We start from the raw sequence: 27,951 nt of genomic DNA, 5'->3' as shown, positions 1-27,951 counted from the left end.
ATTATCCAGTCAGCATAACCATATGCAATGACAGATGCTAAGCACAAAAGATAACATCAGAGTTTAACAGTACCATGGTCTATTTCATTAAATCTGCCTAACTTGAATTTTTAAATAGCTTATTATTATGTGTTGACAACTAATATGGGATATTATTTTTATTCAAATAAAATAATATTATTTCTTAAAATCTTTTAAAAGACTGTTTAAATTCTTTATTCTAAATTCTGGCTTGTTCACACAATGTTTTTCAGGTAAATCAGCTGTTTAATCACTGCATACGATGTCACTCTCATGTGCTTTCCAGCCAAGGCACATGCTGCTTATCTTGTCTGGGACATCCTTCTTCTTACTTTTCCTACCTTCTTGAAAAACAGATCCTTTATTTTCAGGTCAAGCTCTATCTACTTGTGTCATACCTTTCAAGTTCCATGGCTCAAGTACTTACCACAGAGTAGGAGTCACAAAAAATACCGACTCATAGCTCCTGTATAATTCCTTTTCAGATCATTAGGAGCAGATCCCAACAATTTAATTCAACCTGTAAGCACCTTTTGGCTTTCATACTTTTAACTTAAGACATATTACCATTTGTTTATAATTTTTACAAATTTCTGGACAGTAATAATTTTTTAAGATTCCTTATTGTCGAACATAATATCAAATAACAAAATAATATAATAAGAAGAATATTCTACTACCAAGAGCTAGGGTTTTACATTTAATATTGTTATTAGCTCTTTATTAGATGTGCAGCATTCTAACTCAGAGTCCAGTTAAAACTGCCATTAAATAAACCTAACAATATAGATTTAAGTCAGAAATGATTATGGCTAAGTTCTCTAAAACTATAACATAATATACAAATATTAGTATATATGATCATTAAATTCTTTGAAGAGGAAACTGCTTTTTACCTATGTGTTATATTTAAAATCGCAAATGATGCTGCAGTACCTTCAATGATAACTGCATACCATGCTCATGGAGAGGAAGAATCAATATCATGAAAATGGCCATACTGTCCAAGGTAATTTATAGATTCAATGCCATCCCCATCAAGCTACCAATGAGTTTCTTCACAGAATTGGAAAAAACTGCTTTAAAGTTCATATGGAACCAAAAAAGAGCCCGCATTGCCAAGACAATCCTAAGTCAAAAGAACAAAGCTAGAGGCACCACACTACCTGACTTCAAACTATACTACAAGGCTACAGTAACCAAAACAGCATGGTACTGGTACCAAAACAGAGATATAGACTAATGGAACAGAACAGAGTCCTCAGAAATAATATCACACATCTACAGCCATCTGATCTTTGACAAATCTGAGAGAAACAAGAAATGGGGAAAGGATTCCCTATTTAATAAATGGTGCTGGGAAAATTGGCTAGCCATAAGTAGAAAGCTGAAACTGGATCCTTTCCTTACTCCTTATACGAAAATTAATTCAAGATGGATTAGAGACTTAAATGTTAGAACGAATACCATAAAAGCCCTAGAAGAAAACCTAGGGAATACCATTCAGGACATAGGCATGGGCAAGGACTTCATGTCTAAAACACCAAAAGCAATGGCAACAAAAGCCAAAATTGACAAATGGGATCTAATTAAACTGAAGAGCTTCTGCGCAGCAAAAGAAACTACCATCAGAGTGAATAGGCAACCTACAGAATGGGAGAAAATTTTTGCAATCTACTCATCTGACAAAGGGCTAATATCCAGAACCTACAAAGAACTCAAACAAATTTACAAGAAAAAAACAAACAACCCCATCAAAAAGTGGGCAAAGGATATGAACAGACATTTCTCAAAAGAAGACATTCATACAGCCAACAGACACATTAAAAAATGCTCATCATCACTGGCCATCAGAGAAATGCAAATCAAAACCACAGTGAGATACCATCTCACACCAGTTAGAATGGCAATCATTAAAAAGTCAGGAAACAACAGGTGCTGGAGAGGATGAGAGAAATAGGAACACTTTTACACTGTTGGTGGGATTGTAAACTAGTTCAACCATTATGGAAAACAGTATGGCCATTCCTCAAGGATCTAGAACTAGAAGTACCATATGATCCAGCCATCCCACGACTGGGTATATACCCAAAGGATTATAAATCATGCTGCTATAAAGACACATGCACGCATATGTTTATTGAGGCACTATTCACAATAGCAAAGACTTAGAATCAACCCAAATATCCATCAGTGATAGACTGGATTAAGAAAATGTGGCACATATACACCATGGAATACTATATAGCCATAAAAAAGGATGAATTTGTGTCCTTTGTAGGGACATGGATGCAGCTGGAAACCATCATTCTCAGCAAACTATCGCAAGAACAGAAAACCAAACACCGTATGTTCTCACTCATAGGTGGGAACTGAACGATGAGATCACTTGGACTTGGGAAGGGGAACATCACACACCGGGGCCTATCATGGGGAGGGGGGAGGGAAAAGGGATTGCATTGGGAGTTATACTTGAAGTAAATGACGAGTTGATGGGTGCTGACAAGTTGATGGGTGCAGCATACCAACATGGCACAAGTATACATATGTAACAAACCTGCACGTTATGCACATGTACCCTAGAACTTAAAATATAATAATAACAAAAAAAAGAAAATATGTTTAAATTAAGAGAATGTCTATATTATGAAATAGTTTCAAATAAATAATTCACTCATTAAATATTTGTTGAGTGCCTATCACACTGCAGGCATAATTCTAGGTGGTAGGCACACAGCAGTGAGCAAAACTAAACTTCTACCCTCATGAAGTTTACATTGCAGATAAGTAGAAAATAAACAAATATATATTAAATGATGATCAATATTACATAGACAAAAGAAATAGCTTCACAAAACTGGAGAGTGTAAATTAGCTTTTACTATTTTATAAAGGGCTATCAGTGTAGGTAACATTTGACTTGATATTTATTGATAAGAGGAAACTGTGAGGGAAGACTATTTATTGGAAAAAAAATTAAAGGCTCAATTTTGAACACATTAAAATAGTGATGCCTATTAGACATTCATATAAAGGTGCTGAGTAGGTAGACTGAGCCAAAATTTCAGGGGAGAGGTATAAGGTGAATGTGTAAATTCAGGGATGATCAATATAGATAGGGTCTTTAGAGCCAAGAGAGTGGTTGATACTGCTAAAGAGTAAGTGTAGATGGACAAGATTAGAGCCCTGTGGCATTCCAACATTAAGAGGTCAATACAGAAAACCAGCAAAGAAGACAGAGAAGAAACCGATATCAATGTCAAATGAAATCAAGAAATCATAGTGTCCCAGAGGGAGCCAACTGAATAAAATCATCGATAAGGAGAGGGATACTGTACTATAAAATATTCCTAATACATTAAGAACTGAGAATTGACCATTGTATATGAGAATGTGGAAGTCACTGGTTGACCTTGACAAACAGTTCCTGGATAGTAGTGGGGACCCAAGACTGAATGGAGAGAATTCAAGAGAGAATGGGAACCCAGTAATTCCAGTTCTGGGTGTATACCCAAAAGAACTGAAAGCAAGGTCTTAAAGAGGTAATTGTACACTTATGTTCATAGCAGCATGACTCACAATAGCCAAAAGGGGGAAGCAACCCAAGTGTCCACCAATGGATTAACAATTAAGCAAAATGTGGCACATCCATACAAAGGAATATTATTCAGCCTTACAAAACAAAGAAATCCTGTCATTCCACAATATGAATAAGCCTTGAGGATATTATGCTAGGTGAAATAAGCCAGCAAATAGTGTATGATTTTACTTATATGAGGTAGAGTAGTCAAAATCTCAGAGACAGAAAGTAAAATACTATTTACTAGGGACTGGGGGGAATAGGGATGGGGAAGTGATTGTTTAATGGATATAGAGTTTCAGTTTTGCAAGATGAAAACAGTTATGTGAATCAACGCTGGTGATGGTAGCATAACAATGTTAATATACTTAATGCTACTAAACTGTATACTTAAAATAGCTAAGTTGATACATTTTATGTTATATGTATTTCACCATAATTTTGTAAATGTTCATGAAATTGGTACCAATGAGAAGTTAAAGAGCAGTCAGAAGTCATAATTTTCTGTAACTTCTTCATTTCACTTTCACTTTATTTATTTATTTATTTATTATTTTTTTTTTTTAGACAGAGTCTCACTCTGTCCCCCAAGCTGGAGTGCAGTGGTGTGATCTCGGCTCACCACAAGCTCTGCCTCCCGGGTTCACGCCATTCTCCTGTCTCAGCCTCCTGAGTAGCTGGGACTACGGGGCCCACCACCATGCCTGGCTAATTTTTTGTGTTTTTAATAGAGACGGAGTTTCACCGTGTTAGCCAGGACGGTCTTGATCTCCTGACCTCGTGATCCGCCCACCTCGGCCTCCCAAAGAGCTGGGATTACAGGCGTGAGCCACCATGCCCAGCCTTCACTTTATAGCTTTTAAGAGAAGAATATAGGCCGGTGGCTGGTGGCTCACACCTGTAATCCCAGCACTTTGGGAGGCCAAGGTGGGTGGATCATGAGGTCAGGAGATTGAGACCATCCTGACTAACACGGTGAAACCCCATTTCTACTAAAAACACAAAAAATTAGCTGGGCGTGGTGGTACGTGCCTGTAATTCCAGCTACTTGGGAGGCTGAGGAAGGATAATTGCTTGAACTGGGGAGGCGGAGCTTGCATTGAGCCGAGATTGCGCCACTACACTCAAGCCTGGGCGACAGAGCCAGACTCCCTCTCAAAAAAAAAAAAAAAAGAGAGAGAGAGAAGAAGAATATATGTCACTTGTGAGAAAAGAAAAAAAAGACATACACAAATGTCCATAGCAGCCTTAAACATAATAGCAAAGATACTGAAACAACCCAAATGTCATTCAATGTACGCATGGATAAACAAACTGTGTTACAACTGTACAATGGAATACTGCTCCATAATACAAATGAACACATTACCGATAAATTTAACATGGATGAATCACCATGTGGAGCAAAAGAAGCCAAAAATATATACTATATCATTCCATTTACATAAAGTTCAAGAACAGATATCACCAAATCTATAGTGTTAAAAATCAGGACAGTAGTGGCCTTGGTGTTAGAGATTGATTGGAAAAGGCACATGAGAACTTTCCGGGATAAAGGTAATCTTCTACGTCTTGATAGAGGTGAACACATTAACCAAAAGACATCTGACTGTACATTGAAGTCCATCCATTTCATAGTAAATTATGCCTCAATATTAAAAAAATAGATAATGGGAGGATACAATATGCTGACAGCAAGTATAGACAACTCTTCAGAAGAGTTTTACAATAATGGGGTGCAGACTTGGAGGTCAAAAAGAATTTTTTTTTGTTTGCTTTTTTAAAATTTAAAATTTAAAATTTTGGTTTGGTTTTGCTTTTGAATGGGAGATACTGCAGCATGTTTGTGTGCTAATAGCTATGATTCAGAGGACCTGGGACAAGGTCTAAGGTGATGTCTTTAAACGAGAATGAGAGGATGAAATTCAGAGAATAAGTACAGGTGTTGGCTGTCCCCAGCAGCATGCAAGTTAAGTTGGGAGAGGTGTATGAGGCCATGTGAAAATTCTAACTGCTTAATATACCTGCTACACAGTATATGTATATAAATACCATATAGTGTACATACTAGTAGAGCAGCTTTGTTTTCACACTGTCCACAAACTTTCCCGTTTATCTTGGGTTTTTCACATTCTGAAGAATTTGCCCTTTTATAATTAACTCTTGGTTTCACTGACTCTGCAAGAAAAAAAACAATGTTACTCCAATTATTTAAAAATATAATGTTAAGTTTTCCAATTGATAAATTAATGAAACTATGCACACTTCCCATCTCTGGATCTAACTGAAGCCCACATAGAACAAATTCTAAACGTTTATAATTATACATATTCATAATACATATATGTATATAAATATATAATATATATATTTCTAAATTTTTTCTGTCAAATTATATTAATCATGCAACATTAAATGTGTTTACTATCCTCCAGAAAAACATCTTATTTCCTTGAAAATTATTATAAATTCAAATTATATTTTTGGTTTTGCTACTATTAAACAATCTATTAAAATATAAAGCAATTTTTCTATTTTTAAAAATTTTCTAGAGTGAAATTTTAATTTATAATTTACTCTGCTAAATTATCTTCCTTATTAAAACATTACATCAATAAAATTTAAGGAACAGTGTTGTAAAAGTCCGCACTTTTGAAAAATACTATTATTATAATCATGTATTAAGTTTACTTTTTTGACACAAAAGCCCCGCAAAATACCCGAATAAAATTTATGTTGAAAATCATTGTGTCATGATTTGGGGGTTTAGAATCTTTATACTGCACGAACAATTCTAAAACTTTAACTTTATTTGTAACTCAAATGTAAAAGAAAGGAATGTCTTTAGCATTTAATAACATGGTGATAAATTATTTACCTTGAATCTGTTCCTTCAGTAATTTTAATTTCACTTTTCCAGCAGAAAACTGTATTGATAAAATAGATACTATTTGTCAGGTGTATATTATCTTATTCAGTGAAAGTTTAAGTTACTAACAAAAGCATAAGAAAGCTGTAGCTTTGGTGCATTTTGAACAAAAATTTATTTTTAAAGAATAATATAAAATTAATAGGAGATCATCATTAAAGCATATGTGTACCTTTTAATTAATCTAATAGAAATCATAAAAAAGAAAATAAATTTTAAAAATATACATAAACCAATTTTTGAAAACATAAATTGTCTTTTAAACATGTCATCATGTAATGATTTTAGGAAAGTGCTAGTGTTCAAATTTTGTAAAGGTTTAATACATCTTTTCTATTTCTGCTCTTTCTGAGACACACAGTCTAATATTTGTGTAAGTTGAATCTAAACTGAATTGTGACTAATCTATTCTGCTTACATTACTATAGAAACCATATTATTTTACTTGCCCAATTTAGAGAACTACATGTGTAGGCATCACAGATTTATTCTTCAAAAGTGTTATTTGTGATCCCTGACTTTCCTAAATATTAGTCAAAAAAAATTGAATAAATAAGATTCACTGCTAGATATTTCAAATATATCATCACTTAAAATTTGGGCATTTTAATATTTTAGGAAATAAAATACACTTGCCAATTGAACATGCTTGCCTTGATCTTACTAAAACCAACATTTAAAGTACAAAAACGAGAACGAAGGATGGTATGAATTTATAGAGATACTGTCAATTCAGGCCTAGTTTTCAATTTGCAATTTCCATGCTCAATTGCTCAATGTGTACGTGAGAATATGAGAACAATGGCTGCCTCTATATCTATGGCTGTACCAACTGCAGTCATCTGAAAATGTAGGCCTAATTATTCCTGGTGAATCTAGTGGTTCTGCTTCAAAGGGGCAGTTATTTTTCACATTCTTCAAAGTAACTGCTCAGATGCTATGTAACAAACATAGCAGAAAAGAAAACAAGATTGAAATAATAAATTTTTCTATGAACCACACTTTTATTTTTAAACTGCTAATGTTATACAAGTTACAGATAATCTAATCTCATTTTTCATAACCAAATTATCCAGTATGATTACTTTAATGATACATCTGAATTGAAACATGATCAGTGTGGTTATAGGCTACCCTGGATGGAATGGATAGATATGCCCAAGCAAAATGAACCCATTATTCCGGAAATTGTATAATTTGTTTTTATTATTATGATTAATATTGTTCTGCTCTATGAACATAGCCATATTTATTTCAAGTAATTCAAATTGCATAAAAATATTTCAGAGAACAAACTGCTAGCTGCTATTTTTAGACAAATAGAATTTCCTCATAGGTCTGATTTTTATCCATTTGGGAAAGGGTTGAACCAAGGATACACATACTTACACAAACACACATATACACATATACACACATATACATACACATAAATAATATATGCATATCTATATATACATATAGATAGAAAGATGGATATCTGTATATGTTTGTATATACAAACATCAGGAACTTATATACTAAAGCCTATGACTTATTAATGTGCTGACTCCCCCACCAGTAGGTATTGAAGGGGTGCTATCGGGGGGGCAGGAAATCTTAGTGCATTTACCACATAGACATATTATCTAAGCCACTGGGATCAGACTATGCTATCATTATTAGCCTCCCTGGCATTCACAAATACCTCCGAACTCCCACCAATGCCTTCATCTGCCACACTGAGCCCAAACTTCTCCCACAAGTCATCTTTCAGACGTTCTCACTGTCAACCCAATTAGCTACTGAAACTTTGCAATTCTGTACTAATTGTCCTTCCTTCCAAGCCCCTACTGCCATTCCATGGAGCTTCTATTAAATAGTCATTTATGTATCTTATGCTTTAAACCTTTCCCAAAAATGTTTCACTCAAAAGTTTACATCAACTGAAAGCCACCTTTACTTAGGCACAGTTTTCACCAAAGCACTTCCCATAAGACCTAGCCTCCCTTCCACTTCCTTTCACACACCAGGAGAGAGAAAATTTTTCGATTTGCTCTTCAGTGCTGCTTCCAGAATATGATTCTGCTCTTATGATTCAGCAAAGTTGCCTCTACTGTAGGTCCCCACCATCCACTTATTGCCTGTGTCAATATCTAGGATCTCTTCCACCTGAACTTCAGCCACCTGCTCAGTATTTCTCTCCATCACATTTCTGCTTTACAGTCTTAGAGACTTCAATGTACATGTTCACCTGACATCCTGGTTTGAAGACCCTCCAACATGCTGGCTACTGTTTACATCTAAATGCCTCTTCAGCCACCTCACCATTAGGACCAAATCTGGCACGTAAGCAGCATTCTGAATAGCCACACTTTCAAAATCTCAGAGTGAAAACTTTTTCAGTGCCAACATCAATCACCTTATCTCTTCCCTCTGATACCTCCAATATCTATGTACCATTGTGATAAAAATAATACTATAGAGTCTCCTACAAATCCATGCTGAACAACCTCAGTAGGCTCTATGGCTCTTTGGCAATCCATTAACTCATTTGCTGCTAATCCCCAATCACAACTCCCACAGCGGTTACTCCAAATCTCTTTATTCCCAAGAACTCAAATTCATCCCATTTCCCTTCATTCACCTGAGAAGATGATATTGTCTTCAACTGTCCTAAGAAAGTTGAGGTCTTCCTATTAAAATGTTTCAGTGTCCTACCTCACCACTTGTCAAAAAAATCTCTAAAATTTATTTTCATTGCCACCTGTTTTTTCTTCCACCTTTCTTGTCTCACACAAAAATATGTCTTCCTTCCTTGGTGAAGGCCTCTTTAATGAACTACCTCTTCAAAGACCACATACCCAGCAACTGGCACCTCTTTCATCCACATTTTTACTCTTTCCTCTACTAAGATGTCCATCTTTCATTCTACAAACTGGCTCACATCATCTTGCCCATTCTAGAAAAGAATTTAATAAAGTCTTTCCTTGATTCTATTAAACCCTTGAAAGGTCACCCTCTACTTTCATGCTGGTTGCAACAATAGTCTTTACTCACTGCTTCCCACCCTTTTCTTTTCAACCAGTTGAAATCTACTCTCTTATTTAATGTTGACACACTCATCACATTTAGGGCTTTTAAATATTTCCATTATCCAGGAACAGACATTTTAATGTAATGTTTAGGTATCATTACAAAGTGGTTTCACATATTTCAAAGAGTTTTTGACATTGCTCAAAAGCTCTTTGAAGTAGTAGGTATTATTATGCAAGTATACAAATGTGGTAATAGAGGCTTGGAAAGGTTAAGTGAATGTTAAGCTATATAATCTAATACAGAGTTTCCAGACCTCAGCATCGCTGACATTTGGGGCCAAATAATTCTTTGTTGTGGGGGTTGTCAAGTGCATTGTAGGATGGTTAGCAGTACCCCTGGCCCTTACTCACTATATATCTTTAGGAAAAAACACACATAAAAATAACAACAAAAAAGTATATCTCTCAATGTTAACAACTGAAAATGTCTCCAGACATTGTCAAATATCTCCTGCAAAGCAAAATTGTCCCCTAGAGAAACACTGGTCTAAATAAATACTCAAAACATTTTTCACTACACAATATATTGGACATTATTGACTTCATATTTTCTAAAAATGTTCTCCTTTACTTTTGTCCTTATAACATTGAACTACTTCGATTTTACTTCTGCCATTCTTTTTCTTCTCAATCTCTCTTCACTAGGGAGCTGACAAATTATCTTAGACAAGCCTGAGAGCTTATATGTTAAATCTTGGCCCTGACTTTTGACCTTGAGTGAGTTATTTAATTTTTTTGATGTTAAATTATTTCATCTGTGAAACTGGAATAATAATAACATCCTCTTAGGAGTGATATAAGCACTTAATGAGATAAGAAAGGAAAAGAAGTTAAACCGTTGACTGGTATTAACACTTATTGAGCTTATTGAGTGAATATTAAAGTTCTCTTTGCCTATATAGTTTACACACTGGCATTCTTTAAGCTTTATTCTTTATATCGCTCTACTTTTTACAAATCCCTAGGGAGTACATTTACTCCCTTAACTTCAACTTTCTTGAAAATTCAAACAAAACTCTAAATGTATACCCTATACTTTTCTGAGTCCCTTCTTTATGCTGTCTCTTAGTCAATCCAGCCTGTAATATCAATTATATGTTTGACTTCCTCTTCTCCTTTCTTACTCTTTTATGGTTCCACATTTTTCTTATGTATGTTTTTCTACCCTTTTAATTCAGCCTCCTTTCATCTGACCTATAGATTCTTTTAATAGTCTTACAAATAGCCTGTTTCTAGTGAGATAAGTTTTTTTTTAATTTTGGGGGTTAAAACTTTTATAATTGATTTTTCCCTAAGATAGGGAAATGACACTAGAGAATAAAATGCTTTCTCAAAGCCAAAAACTTGAGAAGTGCCAAGTAAGATCTCTGTAGATTCCAACTGACCCAATGAAAGTTTAATGATAGGTACATAAAAAACAAAAGCTGTGTAAGTTAATATTTACAAAGTCATGAATCTTGCACTAAAGAATCCAGAAGCAAAACTGTTTTCTTTATGTAAAAACACTTATCTGATTTTCATCTTCAATATAATATTATATTTTATAGTACACAGTAAAGGAACAGCAATTCTATAACTGGGAAACTGAAAAGCATTTTTTTCTTGGGTATATTTACACACGGAATCAACAGTATATGAATAATAAATTAGTATTGAAGCAGAATATAAAACACTAAACAAATTTGATATAAAAGTAGGAATAAAGTTTCTCATTTGTTATATTAAACAACATTAACTTTCACCTTAGTTTGGAAGTATTGAGTTCTATTTTATATACTTTAAACCAGATCCACACTAAATGAAAAAATTCAGTTTGGAATATGGAAAAATTCACTGCAAGGTAAAATTTTGAAATCAGTTTGTAGCTGAAAAACAAAAACATAATTGAATAATGAAAGTTGCATATTACGCTACAAAATAAATCAAAAATTGAATAATATACAAAGTTGTTAAAATAAGGAGAGCATATTCCGAGTATAGAAGAAAATGCAAGACCTAAAACAGAATATCTTCTTGCTTAGCAGAATGCGTAAGAATCAAATAGTATCTTCTTACCTTAATAACATTTCCTTTATTTTGTGACATCATATATGACTGATTACCAAATTTGCCCACTTTTCCAGATTTCCAGTAATATTCACTTGACCTTTAATATGTATAAACAAGGCAAAATGTAATTACTAAATACATTTCTCCCTTTAATGAAAAGAAATATAGTTTTCCTGTTTCAGGAAATGGAAATTCAGTTGTTAGCATGCAAAAAAAAAGCAAAAAATGAAAACGAAATATCAATAATATCAAAATATCCTCAGTAATTTTAAAATATAGCTTTATCATATTTGTGACTTTTGTGGAGAAATGAATAAAATGAAATACACAAACACAAATGAAGAATTCTATTTCCTTGATATTCACAATGACTAAAGATAGCTTTCTTAATTTATAGAAAACTTTACAGGTCTTTACGCAATTTTAAAAGCTAAATGTCCACAAATGTAAAGAAGAAAAGCAAGCAAACCAGTACCCCCAAAATATTCAGTGGATCTAGTAAGTGATGAATTTCTTGTTAAAACCTCTAATGATCTCCCACATTGAAACATAACAGAGATTACAAAGAAGGCATACTTCAGCTGTACAGTTTTTGAAGCACATTTACTTGAGCATAACAAAATATTTTTGAAGTTATCAAGCCAGAGAGTCCAATTATTATTAAAAATAATAAGAAGAAGAACAGTTGCCCAACATCACACAGAATAAATAATTAAAATTGGAGCACTAGACTTCTATCTTCCTGGCTAGTGAGTGGCAGGTTCTCACTCTGGCTATGACATTTAATATCTGTGTGACCTCAGAAAACAATGTAAAAACTCAATCACGCTTTAAAATGTTAAGAATCATCTAGAAAAGCTTCCACAGCCAAGAAAAACTCACTCATTAGGATTGATTTCAGCAACTCTGATTCTCAGATGAGTATCATGATCCATTTAGGAGTCCAAACAAAGTTCGAATTAGTGAAGGTAAAAGAATTGGCCACTAGGTCATTAAAAGCAGCAAGACACATAATAAACTTTGTCATCCTGGATGACATACAACATGAGATGCTCTGATTAAACCAATGCTCTAATTATTAGAGGGGCTATGTATATGAGTTATGCATATTTTTCAAAGAATTGGACTCTAAAGATAAATGCTACTGAAAGTATAATGAGCACATTTGAATTGTCATTAAAGGTTAAGAAGGTACTTCTAGGTATTTGATGGTCATCACTTTGAGGACTAAACAAAAGTTAATTTAATATACAAACAGTTTGGTGATATTTAGTACCAGCAAACGGACATGAAACATGCACTCTCATACACTGTAGGAAAAGATTATAAACTTTTGACACCTATTTGGAAGACAATTTCTCAATTTCTATCACAATGTAAAATGCAAATAACATATTGACCTAAAATTACAGAGGTAGGAATTTATCCCACAAATAGCTTTGCATATGTAAGGGAAAATACATGAAGAAGCATGTTCATGGCAGCATTCATAATCATAAGATACTAAAAACATAACAAAGATCTGAAAAATAAATACTATTATATCCACAAAAAAAATACTATGTAGCCACTAAGAAAATTAGGCTAATTTTCTTATGACATCAAGGCATTGTCATGTGATAAGAGCACTAAGATATATTAAGTGAAATAGTAGGATATGAATTAATTTCCATATTTTTAGATGGACTCATCTGTAAAATAAAAGTAGAAGACACAATATATTCAACAGATATACTCACTGAAAACAAAATACATTCATATACATGTATATATGTAGACTTATACAAAGATAAGACATTTGTGGAGAAAATTTTTAGTCATTAAAACGGGTGCTAGAAAATGGGCTGGGAGTTAGCCTAGAACTAAGAAGAGAGAATTTCCATCACATAATTATTTGTTCTGTTTGTTATCATTTATATTATTTTATAAGAAAACAATAAATTCGGTAAAATTAGTACAAATATGTAAGCATAATATTAGAAAGTTTTCATTAATAAAATTTCAGCTAACTAGTATTTGCTAAAAATATTTTAAATATACTTAAGGGTTTGAGCAATTCTGATTTTATATATATATATATATGTCATAGTATTTATTTTTCAGATCTTCATTATGTATATATATGTGACCTCTTGCTCCCAAAAGCCTTTGAATAAATAAAAATGACTCTAAACATAAACTGGTGTTTATTTGCTATTGATGGCAATTTTCTGAGAGCAAAAGGTAAAGTGTGCACTGCTGTCGTAAACATTCCAGACCATAAATCAATGAAAGCAAAAAGTTAAATATAAAGGAAATAAGAAGGATAAGACCCAATAATGTTCAGAAGAAACAAAAGTAATGGTAATTTTAAAAAGCAACATGCCTCACCTAAGTGGCACAAAAACAAAAAAATAGAAGGCCTTTGCTATTGCTCGTTCATTAGTTAAACTCAGAAATTATCCATCCATTAAATGCTTTTATTGGAATGACAACAGTATATAAAATAGTCCTTTAAATAATTTAGTTGATTCATCTAAAATTCTCTAAGAGTTTCACCCACTCTCTTTCTTCCTTTTCTTTGCTTCTTGTGGATCGGAATTCTTGCAGTTTCTTCTCCATCTCTTGGTTCTCAAACTCTAACTGGACTTTCTCCATTCGCAGTTCTTGAGCATTTCTGAAGACATAAGATTTAAATGGAGTAAGCAGAAAAACAAGCAAAGCCAAAATAATTTTATATAATCTTTTTCTGTTAAATTAGAATCATGAATAATAAATAAAATACTTTACCTATTTCTCTTATACTACCCTGAAATCTGGTTTTTAAAGTTAGCATTTGCCTTCCATCAAAATCCTGAAGCAAGTTATCTCTTCAAATCTTAGACTTTTGTTTTAATTATTACATTGCTAGGGGTTCAAAAATATAATTAACTTCATATATAAGGCACGTTTTAATATATGCACAAATATCTATGACATACAAACAGACAGCAAAATAAAAATATTTTCTAATTTTCATATTGTTTTGCCTCCATTGTAGTCAAGTAGTTTGAACCACAGTATTTAAAACAATAGACAAAACATACATTTTTGCTGAGCTGGTCATCTCCAAAATTTTAAATCTCTACCTTTATGTCATATATGTATGATGAGGGGGAAAATGTAGTACCTGTTTGAGACCTATTAAGAAGAAAGCCCCGATTAATGGTTTTGGTACAGGAATTTCTGTACAAGAGATTTTTATAATATCTGAAACTCACTAAGCTTTGACAAAAGACGTTTTCTTCATTTTATGAAGTCTGGTTATCAGTATTAGCCACCGACTCTTTCTTTCATAGATCTAAGCAAACTAACTATCTAGCTTTTACCATTATAAGTCCAAATCTCTTCCTTCAATATTACATTAGTGTTTTACTACAATCAAGCAGTGTGGGCACCCATGCATGCTATGGCACGGAACAAAATCAAGGCATAACGAAGCTCAGACAGGAGAAATCTTTCTAGAGGTAGCAAGCAATTACCAAAAAGCAAGTGGGCCAAGGATATGTCCCAAGCAGACACAATCCAGGAAGATATACAGAAAGTGATAGGAAGGGCTGTCCAGAGGGTTCAGAGAAACTGGCTAAGATACAGAAAGAGAGGCGTTTATTTTCATTGTATCTACTCCACAATGAGTAATGCAGCTACTACGGCAAATAAACACTGCTAGGTAATAGGATGTGAAATACAATGGAGCTTCAAGTATTGAGAGGAATAGATAAGCATGAAAGTAATTGAAATATAGTGGAATAGGGCTGTCATTGAGGAAGTACAGGGTGCTACCTGGGCACAAAGAAAGAGCACATACCCCAGTCCTGTGAATGCAGAAACAGTTCCTGGAGAAGGTAAAGGATGAGCTGAGACCTAAAGGATGAAAGGACTTAGCCAGTCAAAGGGCAGTGGTGAGTGCAGTGTTCCAGAAAGAAAGGAGTGTGGACACAGGCAGGAAAGAGTAATGGGTGGGTCAAGAAACTAGAAGTTCTCTTTGACCAGATATTAAGTGCAGAATAGGAAAAGTAGCAAAAAATCAAACTGCTGAAGTGGACAGGATCACAAAGAGCCTTGTAAGCCATGATGAGAAATTGGGATTTATATTGCACGAACAATGAGGATCATTAAAGGGTTTTAAGAGAATCAATCAGACTTGCATTTAGAAAGATCACTCAGGCTGTATCAAAGGAAGTCAATTAGAGGGTACAAGGCTAGAAGCAAGACAACCAATTAGTAGACTATTCCAGTAATCCAACTAATAGAGAATTTGGGCTAGTCTGACTGAGCAGGTGCAATGGAGAGAAAAATTGAGCTTTTGAGAAATGTAAGAAAATAGAATTAACAAGTTGGAAACTGATCAGAAGTAGGTGACTGATTAGAGAGGGAACAAGGAAGGCATCTAAAATAATCCCATGTTTCTTATTTGAGCTGTCAGGAGGACAATAGTGTCTTTTCCTGAAACAGACCATTCTGAAATGGGCTGCAGGTCCAGTTCAGGATGAGCCCCACAGTTTATCTCCCTGCCTAAAGTCTTGGCAGCCTACCACACTTCCCAAACTGCCTACAGGAGAAGAGCTGAAAGAACAAATATGACTGTGCCACTCATTTGCTTAGAAGACCTCTGATGTTTTTGAAGTCCCACTGTGGTAGAGGAAAAGGGTAAGGCTGAAGGAAAAGACTGGCCTACTGACCAAGTGGTCAAGTTTATGGTCAATATTGGATTGTATGGATCTCACATAAAACAGAGGATTCCTCATGGAGATAATGTTATACACAGAGTTATAAAGGGAAAGCAAGGCCACTGAGGGAAGCTAAGGTTGATCCTCAGCTTTATTTATTTAATTTATTGTTTAAGAGATTTCTTTAAGATTTCCAAAATGATCAGTTCAGCAAAAATATGTATGTTGCCTATATAGAAAAAAAATTGCTGTTTTATATATTATGCATCAAACTATTTGAATATATTAGAGTCAATAGAGATGGTATGAAAACTAGAAAATGATTTCTAATCATCAGAACAAACCCAAGGACTAGAAAGATGATTGAAATGGTTTAGGGGCTGGGAAAGAGGTCGAGAGGACTGGAAGAACACCAGAACGTCAGACAATGTAAAGACAATGTCCAATAAGAACAGGCTTGGAACAAGGAAAAAGTGAGAAAGGGAACTCTATGGTAATTACCATGAGTGGGTATTCCTGTGCTGGCTTTTAATGGTTTGTGGATCAGGGAGATGGATAGGCCAGGGAATAGTGATTCCAACTTATTTCCAAACTCTTTACTATGACATACAGGTTAGTTATCATCTAGACCCTATTTGCTCCACCTTTCTTCTTAGACAATTGGATATGTCTGAGAAGTCCCCAAAATCATGTGGTCTCTGTGCCTTTGTGTAAGTTTCACCCAATAACTACCCAACTAACTGCATCTCTCACTCAGAACTTGGGTACTTCCTCGCTCCTGCTCTAGCAGTTTGAGCCATGTTCTCTCCTAGTCCCTTGCCTGTACACATCACACCATGCTTCATTCTATATTGTCAATGTAACTGTACTCATTCATATTCTCTGTAAGCTTTTGGAGTGCCAGGACTATCACTTCCTGCTTTTGTAGCCATCATTCCCTAGCACAGTATATAGAAAATGCACACTTAATAAATGTTTGTTGGCTGAATGTTTATAGGTATAGACATATGGCCTGAAATATGTCACTAAAATCAAATAATGCATGCCCCTTTTTCTTTTTCTATTAACAAAATTTGTAGTCCTGACAATTAGATAGCACCTCTCCCCACCAAAAATATGGTATACTAATAATGATAATGCCATATATTTTTATAACATTTCCAGTTTACACAATGCTTTTATACCCAGTATCTCAAAGGTGAAGAGAGCATTAGAACAGCTTTGAAGATATCAAATAACCACAAAGCTATTGATCTGGATCAAAAAACTCAGAAACTCAAATTAAGAATGGTAGTCTGGCCCGGGTGCAGTGGCTCACACTTGTAATCCCAGCACTTTGGGAGGTAGAGGTGGGAGGATTACTTAAGGTCAGGAGTAAACCAACCTGGCCAACACGGTCAAGCACTGTCTCTATTAAAAATACAAACATTAGCCAGGTGTGGTAGCATGCGCCTGTAATACCAGCTACTTGGGCGGCTGAGGCAGGAGAATCGCCTGAGCCCCGGATGCGGAGGTTGCAGTGAGCCGAGATTGTGCCAGTGCACTCCAGCCTAGGCAAGGGAGCAAGACTTCATCTAAAAAAAAAAAAAAAAAAGTCTGTCCTCATCCCATGCTGGCTGCCTCTTACTGATATTTAAGAGGAAAGCCCTAAGTATTTCCAGTGACTGTAAGTGACATCATAGACAAACAGGGAGCTATACTCTCCCATACCCCTGCAAGATCATAAAATTCCCAGGATGCCAGTAATTGTTTGGCTCTGGCTGAATGTATCTCCCTGTCATCTAGGACAGACCTCTCCCAGAAAAGGTCAATTCAACATAATGTCCTTTATATAAAGGGCTAAAGTATGTAGTGCTTTCTATTTCTGGTTAGGGGTCTCTCACCTCAATAGTCTCCCTAAATTTCAGGATAATCCTTACTTAACTTTGAATAAGGGCCATGAAAAATATGTTTAACATTCTGTTGCATTACTTTAATAGGTAATGAACCAAACTTTTATAACTTGTCACATTGGTTCTTGTGGAATAAGTATTTTTAATCTTCATTTTTAAACTATTATAGATTTATAGCATTTCAAAGCTGTATTCTTATAGATAAAAATACAGGAATGTGAAAAATGAAGATAAGAATTCACAAAATAGTCAAAATTACAATATACAGAAGCTTTGCAACTATTCCTATTAAGAAATAAATATATATTAACTCACCTATATTTTAGCTTTACAGAATTTCCAGGTTTTCCCCATGGAAGAACTACAAAATCTTTTGTGTTCATGATTACCACCTTAATGTTGTCTAAAAGTTATTCTGATTTGTAAACACTTCTGTAAAAGTAACAAAGACAAAAGAATTATGGCAGAGGTGAAGTAGTATAAGTTACAAATTCAAAACTCCATATAGTTCAGGAATGTTTTTAAAACTTTATGAGGAAAAAGGCTGAATTAAAGTTTAAACAGTAAAAATTATACACTGTTAGCCTTTGTCTCCCGCAGCCACGTATCAACCAGAGAATCAAAAATATTAGAATAAAAAAATACAAAAATGTACAACTACTTACATTGTATTAAGTATTATAAGTAAGCAAGAACTGATTTAAAGTATATAGTAGGTTATGTGTAGGCAATATGCAAATACTCTGCCATTTTATATAAGGAACCTGACCATTCTTAGATTTTGGTGTTTGCAAGGCGTGAGGGTGTTACTGGAACCAGTCTCCTGTGGAAACCTAGAAATTACTGTATTTTAAATATAAGTTATGTAAGTATTTATGTACTAATAAAGTTAGACATGTAATATGTCTGATGGAATTAAAATTTCACCAATATTTATGTACAGCTGACCCTTCAACATATAAAGGTTAGGGGCACCAATCTCCCAAAAATCTCTGCATAACTTCTAATTTCCCCAAAATTTTAGTATTAGCCTATTGTTCATCAGAAGCCTTACTGATAACATAATCAATGAATACATTATGTATGTTATATGTATGTATATACTATATTCTTTTAAAAAGTAAGTTAGATAGCAGAAAATGTTATTGAGAAAATCACAAAGAAGAGAAAATGTATTTACTATGTATTAAGTGGAAGTGAATCATGGTAAGGGGCTTCACACTGAGTAGGCTTAGGAAGACGAAGAAGAAGAGGAGTTGGTCTTGTCTCGGGAGTAGCAGAGATGGAAGAGGTAGAGGACATGGAAGGGGAAGCAAGAGGGACAAGCACATGAGTGTAACTATTATTTTTTTTAAATTATTTATAAGTGGATCTGTGCAGTTCAAGCCTATGTTGTTCAAGGGTCAACTGCATAACAAAAGACTAGGGAAATAGTCAACTAAAAGTGGAGGATGCATTCGTTAAAACAAACTAAAGCACGTATTCTGGCTCTTTCTATTGCTAAGGCTATAAAAGTATACCAAGTATTTGTTCTATCTAAAAATAATATCCAAGGCCATGCAGAGAGAAATGAAAAGAATCTTTGAGATACAATCTAAATCCAATAATCTTTTTATATATATATGGCAATATAAAATGAAAATTAAGGTATGTAATAATTACCCAAAGGCATTCTAATATCCTCATTTATCAAAGAAAATTTTAATGATACTCTTTGGCTAAGATCAGAAATTAGCATATTTTAGAAAGAATATTTCAACAAGAAATGAAACAGAAAGGACTTTCTGCTTAACTTGAGTTAACCAGAAAATTAAATTATTCAGAACACCCTGTTTCCCAAGTATCCCAATTATTCATGGTTCTATAATAATTTACTCTGTAATGCTGAATTACTAAGTCACATGAACAACTATTAGATTTTTATAGGAATAAAAATTTCCAAGTTCTAAGAGCTTTTAAAGGAATATGAATCAATATTATAGTGACCATAGACTTAAATGCCCATACCATTTGATGTTGTCATTTATTTATTTGTTCCTATGTGTGTCCACATAACCACAATAAACATGCATTAAGCTTCAGCTATATACAAGGCAGTGTACTGAGAGGTGTGGAGAGGAGTCAAGGCCCAAGGAGGTTTGTTTTCTGAGCTCAAATGGTTTAGAGTAAAATAGGGCATATAAGACCCTAAATATAAAAGCCATAAAACAAGGTAAAAAATATAAGGGCTATAAAATTTATACATGTGATAATATAGGAAGTGAAAGAAAAGAGAGAATTCAGCTGGCTAGCATTTAAGTAAAGCTTTGAAGGAGAAAGGAGGCTTACAGATAAAGATATGGATTAGATGAATATTCCATACCGTTGGAAAGAATAACCCTTGAATAAGGAACTAATGAGTAGTTACACTTGCTTGGTGTGTCGGTTACATGGAAGAAAAAAATAAACATGAATTTAGATATAGTGGCTGAGGCCCAATAATAAGTGGCTTTAAATGTCAAGTTTATAGCATTTGAAATTTATTCTGTAGCTAATAAGAGTCTAATAGGGATTTAGCAGGGAAAACGTAAGTCTAGAAGCTTTGCTCTAAGACTTAAGGAAGGAAAGCACCAAAATTGGAGTTACCTAATAAAAGGCTATTGTGACATCAACGTCTATGTAACCAAATGAGTGATGCTTCATTGTTGTTCCTTTGGGAGACTATCTTATATTTCAACGATGCAACCACTGATTAAAAACATTTTTGCAACACCTCTTTTGAAACTGTCTACAGAATCCATTTTATGTCTGGGCGCGGTGGCTCACGCCTGTAATCCCAAAACTTTGGGAGGCTGAGGTGGGCAGATGACTTGAAGTCAGGAGTTCAAGACCAGCCTAACCAACATGGCAAAACCCTGTCTCTACTAAAAATACAAAAATTAGCCAGGTGTGGTGGTGTATGCTTGTAATCCCAGATACTCAGGAGTCTGAGGCATGAGAATCACTTGAACCTGGAAGGTCGAGGTTGCAGTGAGTAAGATTGCACTCTACTGCACTCTTATCACCAACAAACACACAAATCCATTTTGTTGTGGCTCATTTGAAATTAAAAATGATCGTGCAATAGGAGCAACTATTTTTTTCACTCAAACCTACCTCTAAATTACTTGGACTATCTCCAAAAATTAAATCTAACCTGAAAGGGTAGATCTTCACCATTTTGGAGGAAATCCTCTAGGAATTTACTCTCTGAAGATAATTGCAAAATGGAATTACACAAAATAAGTACTACATTTTAAATAAGGTAGTGGTTGCATCATGGGACTAATTATATTTGTACCTTCAATCCACAAACATGTACTTAACTGTTCCTTTGTGATCCCTATTAGTGGTCCCAGGTATTGAAGTCACGGTGGCAAATAAGCCATGGTGTCTTCCCCTGAGACCCTCACAATCAAGGGGAAAGCCACACAAACAACCACAATATCACAGGGCATTTTGATAGAAGAATCTATAGGAGGCGTCTCACTCAGACTCAATTTTCAATCACCAAGTCCTGTCTCTCAAAGCTAAATTAAGTGTCAAAGAGAAATAAAGATACCATAGGAATGGAAAACTAAGATTCAGTTTGCTTTTTGGGAGGGAGGTGGTAGCATTTTCAAGTGTAATTCCCTTTTTCTCCCTCATTTTTGTAGGTAGTATTTTTGTCCCATTTTTATCAAATAGCAGCTAGCAAAGGCACCTTTCAAAAACCTCCAGGAATAATCCTGATCCATAACATGGAATCTGTATTGCTTTCTGATCATATTCAGGGAATCCAAATACTGACCTCTTGCCTATAATTGATAACTTTGTCACAAAAACTTCCATAATGTTATTATTATCATTAAAGAGATAAAATAATCCCCAAAGTCAATCTGTCTGATTATTAAAATAATCTAAATTGCTATAATTTTGCTTACACATTGAGAGATACAATATAATTTTATGTGTATGTATATATATAAAGCTAAACTGATATATGATTGACTTTACCGATACAAAAAAATGAACGAACATCTGTAAATCTCATTACAATAAGATGACTGAGATTTGTAGCTCTGCTGATAATGTTATTTAACCAATAAATGGTCTTATTCAAGGGGAATTTCACTTCACTGAATTAGTAAGCTTTCTTCTCAATTACGTATTTTATCAAGTCACCTACATAAGCCAATTTCCTTGTACGAAGAAAAAGGGGAGATTATCATTCTGAGTCATGTTCCTCTGCCTGTTTCCTTTTGTAAAGCCAACAGAGAATTTAGTCACCTTTCTTGGGATAGCAAGGATATAACAATGTCAGCAGCAAGAATAGTAAAGCACAAAATTTTAGGCACCTAATAAAACCAGAGGAATACAGATAAACTCCTTATTATGCAAAACTTATACTTCCTTGTGTCTTTTGGTCAAATTTTTTATAACTAAATACCAAAAATTTCGTAGTGATTTGGAAAAATTTCTAGTTCCTGATTTGTTAGACATTATTTTTCTGTCTACAACCCCATTTTTCCTCACACATAATACCCAATATAACCAAAATTGTCCAGGATGGTTTGATGATCCTTCTACACGTGTTCCTATTTTGAGAAAGCAACCCCCACATCAAAACCTACTGCCACAGAATGGAAACAAGGAATTTACAATGCTCTATACAGCTAGAAACCCAGAGAATTCAGCTAGAGGTGCAAGAGAACACCATTGGCAGAAAGGGAGGTTTAGGAAACCGCTGTTTACAAGAAGGGCCACTTTTTGTAACTGGAAACTTATCTAAGGTTAGTTAATTCTTCTAATGACTCAGATCATGTTAGGCTCAAAACTTAAAAACCATACTGTAAGTAGGGATTTTTCCTTACTGAAGCAATATTTTGAAAGGGTCTAATTAGCAAGCAACTTTGGGTGAATTAACATGTTTAGGCATTTAGTACCACAGTACTTAGAAATCACAGACCCAAGAAAGAAATGTTAAATAAGAATTTAAAATAGTTGCTTTTAACAATTAAAAGAATTTTAATTTTAACATTTCCTCTAATTATCCTTATTTTAAATATATATATTTTTAAATATTTAAAAAATTATAAGGCAAGAACTGATAATACATGATTCCTAGAATAGTATCTTGTGCTGCAGTGTCCTACTAAATAAATGTGCCACATTCTCATAGCAAAAATTCTAAAAGTAAAGCAGGTATTGATATGGTTTGGCTGTGTCCCCACCCAAATCTCATCTTGAATTGTAATCCCCATAATTCCCACATGTGGTGGGAGGGCCCTGGTGGGAGAGCCCTGGTGGGAGATAATTGAATCATGGGGACAGTTTCCTCCATGCTCTTTTAGTAAGTTCTCATGAGAACCCCCTTCACTTAGCTGTCATCCTTCTCTTTCCTGCCACCACGTGAAGGACGTGTTTGCTTTCCCTTCTGCCATGAGTGTAAGTTTCCTGAGGCCTCCCTAGCCCTGCAGAACTGTGAGTCAAGTAAACCTCTTTCCTTTGTAAATTACCCAGTCTTGGGTATGTCATCACAGCAGTGTGAGAATGGACTAATATAGGTATTGACTTCAGGTTGCATTCAATCTTTCAGCCAAACAAGATATCTGATAATAAAATACTGCTTCAAGGCACTAACTGGTACCCAAGTAGCCCATTTTTTACCCTCTATAGGCAGGTTCCCTTGAGAACAACTGAGAAACTTTACCTTTAGATATCAAGGGACAAGATGCCATTTTAAAATACTTTCAATTAAAAATAACAAGCAATATTAAAAGGTGTTGAATTTAAGGTCAGAAAACCTAGGTATCCTAAATTCACTGGATTTAAAGTCAGAAGATCTTTGCACAGTAGAAATTCTCTGAACTTCAGCTTATCCACATAGAAAATGGTAAGGACCCTCTCCCCCTCTAATTTGCAGGATATTAAATAAAAGGCGTCTGATTTGTGACCTGACTTGTCTAGCTGTGGGCTCCTATAAGACCTCCAGAGAGCTCATGGTTCAGGGAAAGGGGCAGCCTTAGAAACTACCTAGAGAAGGAATAGCCTTAGAAACTACCTAGAAAAGAAAATGGAGCATCAAGATTCTACTTTACCCTTAGCATCTCTGCTTTCATCTTTTTTACATAATGAGCTTTAGTGTTTACCTCTCTGCTCACCAAGTTTTATTCTACGCAATGCTCAATTCGAAGGCCGCCTGTATCATGAAGCTTTCCCTCCATCGAAACCAAGCTTCTTCTCATATACAAAGACCATGTCTATTAAACTCATTTGCTATTGTATGTTACCTTGTGTTATTTTTTGTATCTTTGTTTATATAGATTTTGTTTCCCTAAGTAGTCCAAATATTTGAGGGTAGTCCTACCATTGACCTTTGAAACCCCGGCAATCAGTACAGTCCCTACACATAATGTAGTGCCAATAATAATGTGCTAAGCAAGTAATTTTTTTCTACTGCTTTTAGTTTTTTGCACAACCTACCCTACAGAAAAAGATTAAACATAACCTCTTTCCCACTTCAACTAACATTTCTGTTTTATTTTTTCAATGTTTCCTACCGATCTTGATGAGCAATCAACAAATATACACTGAACTCTCTTCCTGCCGGGTGTCAGGTTAAGCACTGAGGAACAAGGTCAACCAGACAGGTATAATATCAGTCTTCACTGAACTTACACTCTGGTGAGGGAAGTAGGTAAAAATGAAAAAGCAAATAACCTATTTGCAAGAATTATTAAGTGTCTTGAAAGACATGAAGGAACTACTTTCAAACAATTTATTTGTAACACAATTGGTAAAATTACGGAAGGTCAGGGCAGGCCTCTGTGTAGACTATACGATAAGCTAAATTGGAGAAAGGCAGAGGGAGTCGTTACGTTCGCATAAACATACAGTTTGTATAATTTTAACCCTGTGTAGCTTCAACTTTACTATTTTTTTAAATGAGCTTTGCTAACTTTAGATTTTAAGTCAAGCTATAAAATACATATATAACTGAACCTTATATACCTGAGTCTCTCTACTGCTGATTTTGGGAAGAAAAAAATAAACATCCACAACTTCAGGTGTCTCAGGAATCGGGCATCTCGCACCATAGTCTACTTGTGAGTAAACTTCAAGGAAGTGGGTGCATGTGAACGCGCAGGCAGACTAAAGGCTACAAAAGGGGATGAAACATGGTTTCTCAGGGTGCCAAATTTTTCATAAGGTGCAAATGACTTCAAAGGATAAAAGGGGCTAGTGTTTGAAAGGGTCGGGCTGCAGAAGGGGTACAACTGATGAAGTCGCCCTGTCTGGGGTTCACTCTTAATTCATTTATCCATTAGCATCTTGGGGTAGGAAGTCTTTGGTGTATACCAAAGCCTTTCAACTCCTGAGGCCAGGGCCCCATCCTGCTGCCTGCAGGCCTGGCACTATGTCAGCATATGGCCGGGGCTCAGCAAACACCTACTGGGCCGGTGCCTCCAGCTCCACCCGAGCTGAGTCCGCTTTCCAGCCGCTCTGCGCGCTTTGCTCGCCGCACCAACTAGTTCCGGCTTGCGGCCCGCTAGGCAGACTCAGAGACGCTCCTCTCCCTCATCCACCCGCAGCCAGACAACCCACCTGGAGACCCCACTCTCTCATCACCACCGCCGGCGGGCCGCGGATAGCTGCAGGGAGTTTCCGTCTTGGTCTCCTTAGTTACCGCGTTACCTCAGTACCCATAGCAACCAGAAAGCTGGGTTCTGCCACTGTCCGCCGGCAGAGGGCGAAAAGGAGCCTGCGAAATGAGAGAGGAAGGGGCGATCACAGGACGGAAAGGGCGGAAAAACTCAGCAGGCTCTGGAAGCCTTCTGCCAGAGATGATCTTGGAGATTAGGTATGTGCTAAACCTGAGCACGTGTCATATTCCAACTACGAGTGAGAGACTTATATGTCATATTTGATTCTTCCTCATAGCAAGCCACCTTAAATCTAAAAAAATTAAGGCACAAAAAATGTGACTATCTTAATCCAAAATTACAAAGCTAACAAATGGCAGACCCACAAATTAATTCAATGAGTTTAGTCTCAGAACTCCCACATATATGCGATGTTTAAATGATTTATCAAAGGCTACCATAGGCAAAGTCAATAGAGAATCCAAGTCTCTTCGAAAGTCCAGAACTCTCTTTTCTTTGTACCAAATACATGACCCGTTGAATCTAATATATATAAAACAAAAAGCAAAAGCAAATACATGTGTGTGTGTGTGCACGCACACGCGCGCACACACACACACACATAATTAACCGATAATTCTCAACACAACTCTTCTGTTTCAAGCAAAGCTGCACCTGTAGTGAATTTATCTTTGGCTTCCTAAATATGCTGTTTTTTATCTCCCATTTTAAATATTGCAATTAGGATGCATGGATGGTACTGCACTGTATACGCTTCTATGCTTAACCACACTGCATCTATCTTGGTACCAGACTAACAATCCTATTACAGTTATGTACTAATATTTGCACCATTACTTTTGACATTACTATGTCTGCCAATACCCGTTTAAAAACATTAATGATTTAACTTGGCATATTCAATTATATAAGATTATAACCACTATGGATAAGAGAAGACAATGGTAGTCTTCTGGTTATGAGTCTGGGTTTTGGAGTCTGGCAGATTCGAGATTGAGTGCTGGTACTGCCACAACTTACCTGCTGTGTGACCACGAGCAAGTAACAAAGCTGAGTCTAACTGCTTAAATGAGATAACAGTACATTTAGTCCATACGTAATGTAGTATGGAAGAATAAATGAAACAATAAATGTTAAGTATTTAGCTCTAAGTCAGGCCCATATTGAGTGCTTAATAAACAGTAAGAAACAGTGGTGCTGGTGTGGCTACGATGGTTGCTATTATCGTGTTCATAGTATAACTTTACCAAGTCCTTCCTTTAATACAAGAACAAGTTTCAAGTGGATGTGCAATACTACTGATTTTCTTTCGCAGACTATTTCCCATACAGGTGTGCTCTTCAAATTACCAAAGATGTTTTCAGCTTTCATTCATTCACTGATCTATTCACTTATTTATTCCACAAGTATTTATTGAAAGTCCATTTTGTAGATCCCAAAAATACTGCAGTGAAGAAATCATCAAAGCTCCTCCTGTTTTTAAATATATTTTAACGGGAACAGAAAGGCATTAAACAAGTATAAATACATGTCGGCTACTATGAAGAAAACTAAAGCCAAATAAAGAAATAGAAAGTAATTGAGTTCTATTTTAGAGTAGATGGCCAGGGAAGTATCTGAATGCAAGGAAAGAGAAAGACATGGGCCATTAGAGCAAGAAACATTCCAGAGAGAACAGTAAACACACATCAATTATGTCCCAGTAAAGATTATTTTGCAAATAACCTCTCATCACTTCTACAGAGGACTTTTACTTCAAAAAATTATTCTTACAATGCATTTACTTACATAATAGTAAAATTAAACTTATAAAAATAATGTATAGGCCGGGCGCGGTGGCTCAAGCCTGTAATCCCAGCACTTTGGAAGGCCGAGACGGGCGGATCACAAGGTCAGGAGATCGAGACCATTCTGGCTAACCCGGTGAAACCCTGTCTCTACTAAAAAATACAAAAAACTAGCCGGGCGAGGTGGCGGGCGCCTATAGTCCCAGCTATTTGGGAGGCTGAGGCAGTAGAATGGCATGAACCCGAAAGGCGGAGCTTGCAGTG

At 35.4% G+C, this 27,951-nt stretch overlaps 1 protein-coding gene across 1 annotated transcript in view; it reads right to left on the bottom strand.

Moving 5' to 3' along the window:
* ZBBX (zinc finger, B-box domain containing) overlaps positions 1-26,943 on the bottom strand; it is a 138,508-nt gene extending 111,565 nt beyond the window's left edge. Inside the window, exons 1-8 of the mRNA XM_011944626.1 lie at positions 26,921-26,943; positions 25,842-25,998; positions 25,248-25,395; positions 18,552-18,668; positions 14,199-14,312; positions 11,663-11,753; positions 6,480-6,528; positions 5,670-5,779 (exon numbers count right to left, since the gene is read on the bottom strand). Of these exons, the coding sequence (XP_011800016.1) occupies positions 5,670-5,779; positions 6,480-6,528; positions 11,663-11,753; positions 14,199-14,312; positions 18,552-18,619 (432 nt within the window). The 5' untranslated portion in view covers positions 18,620-18,668; positions 25,248-25,395; positions 25,842-25,998; positions 26,921-26,943. The remainder of the gene's footprint in view (positions 1-5,669; positions 5,780-6,479; positions 6,529-11,662; positions 11,754-14,198; positions 14,313-18,551; positions 18,669-25,247; positions 25,396-25,841; positions 25,999-26,920) is intronic.
* Between the last annotated feature and the right edge of the window lie 1,008 nt (positions 26,944-27,951).

This window comes from Colobus angolensis, unplaced genomic scaffold (genome assembly GCF_000951035.1).
Source record: "Colobus angolensis palliatus isolate OR3802 unplaced genomic scaffold, Cang.pa_1.0 Scaffold234, whole genome shotgun sequence".
Classification (NCBI taxonomy): domain Eukaryota; kingdom Metazoa; phylum Chordata; class Mammalia; order Primates; family Cercopithecidae; genus Colobus; species Colobus angolensis.
This window is presented reverse-complemented; position numbering and strand designations above follow the sequence as displayed.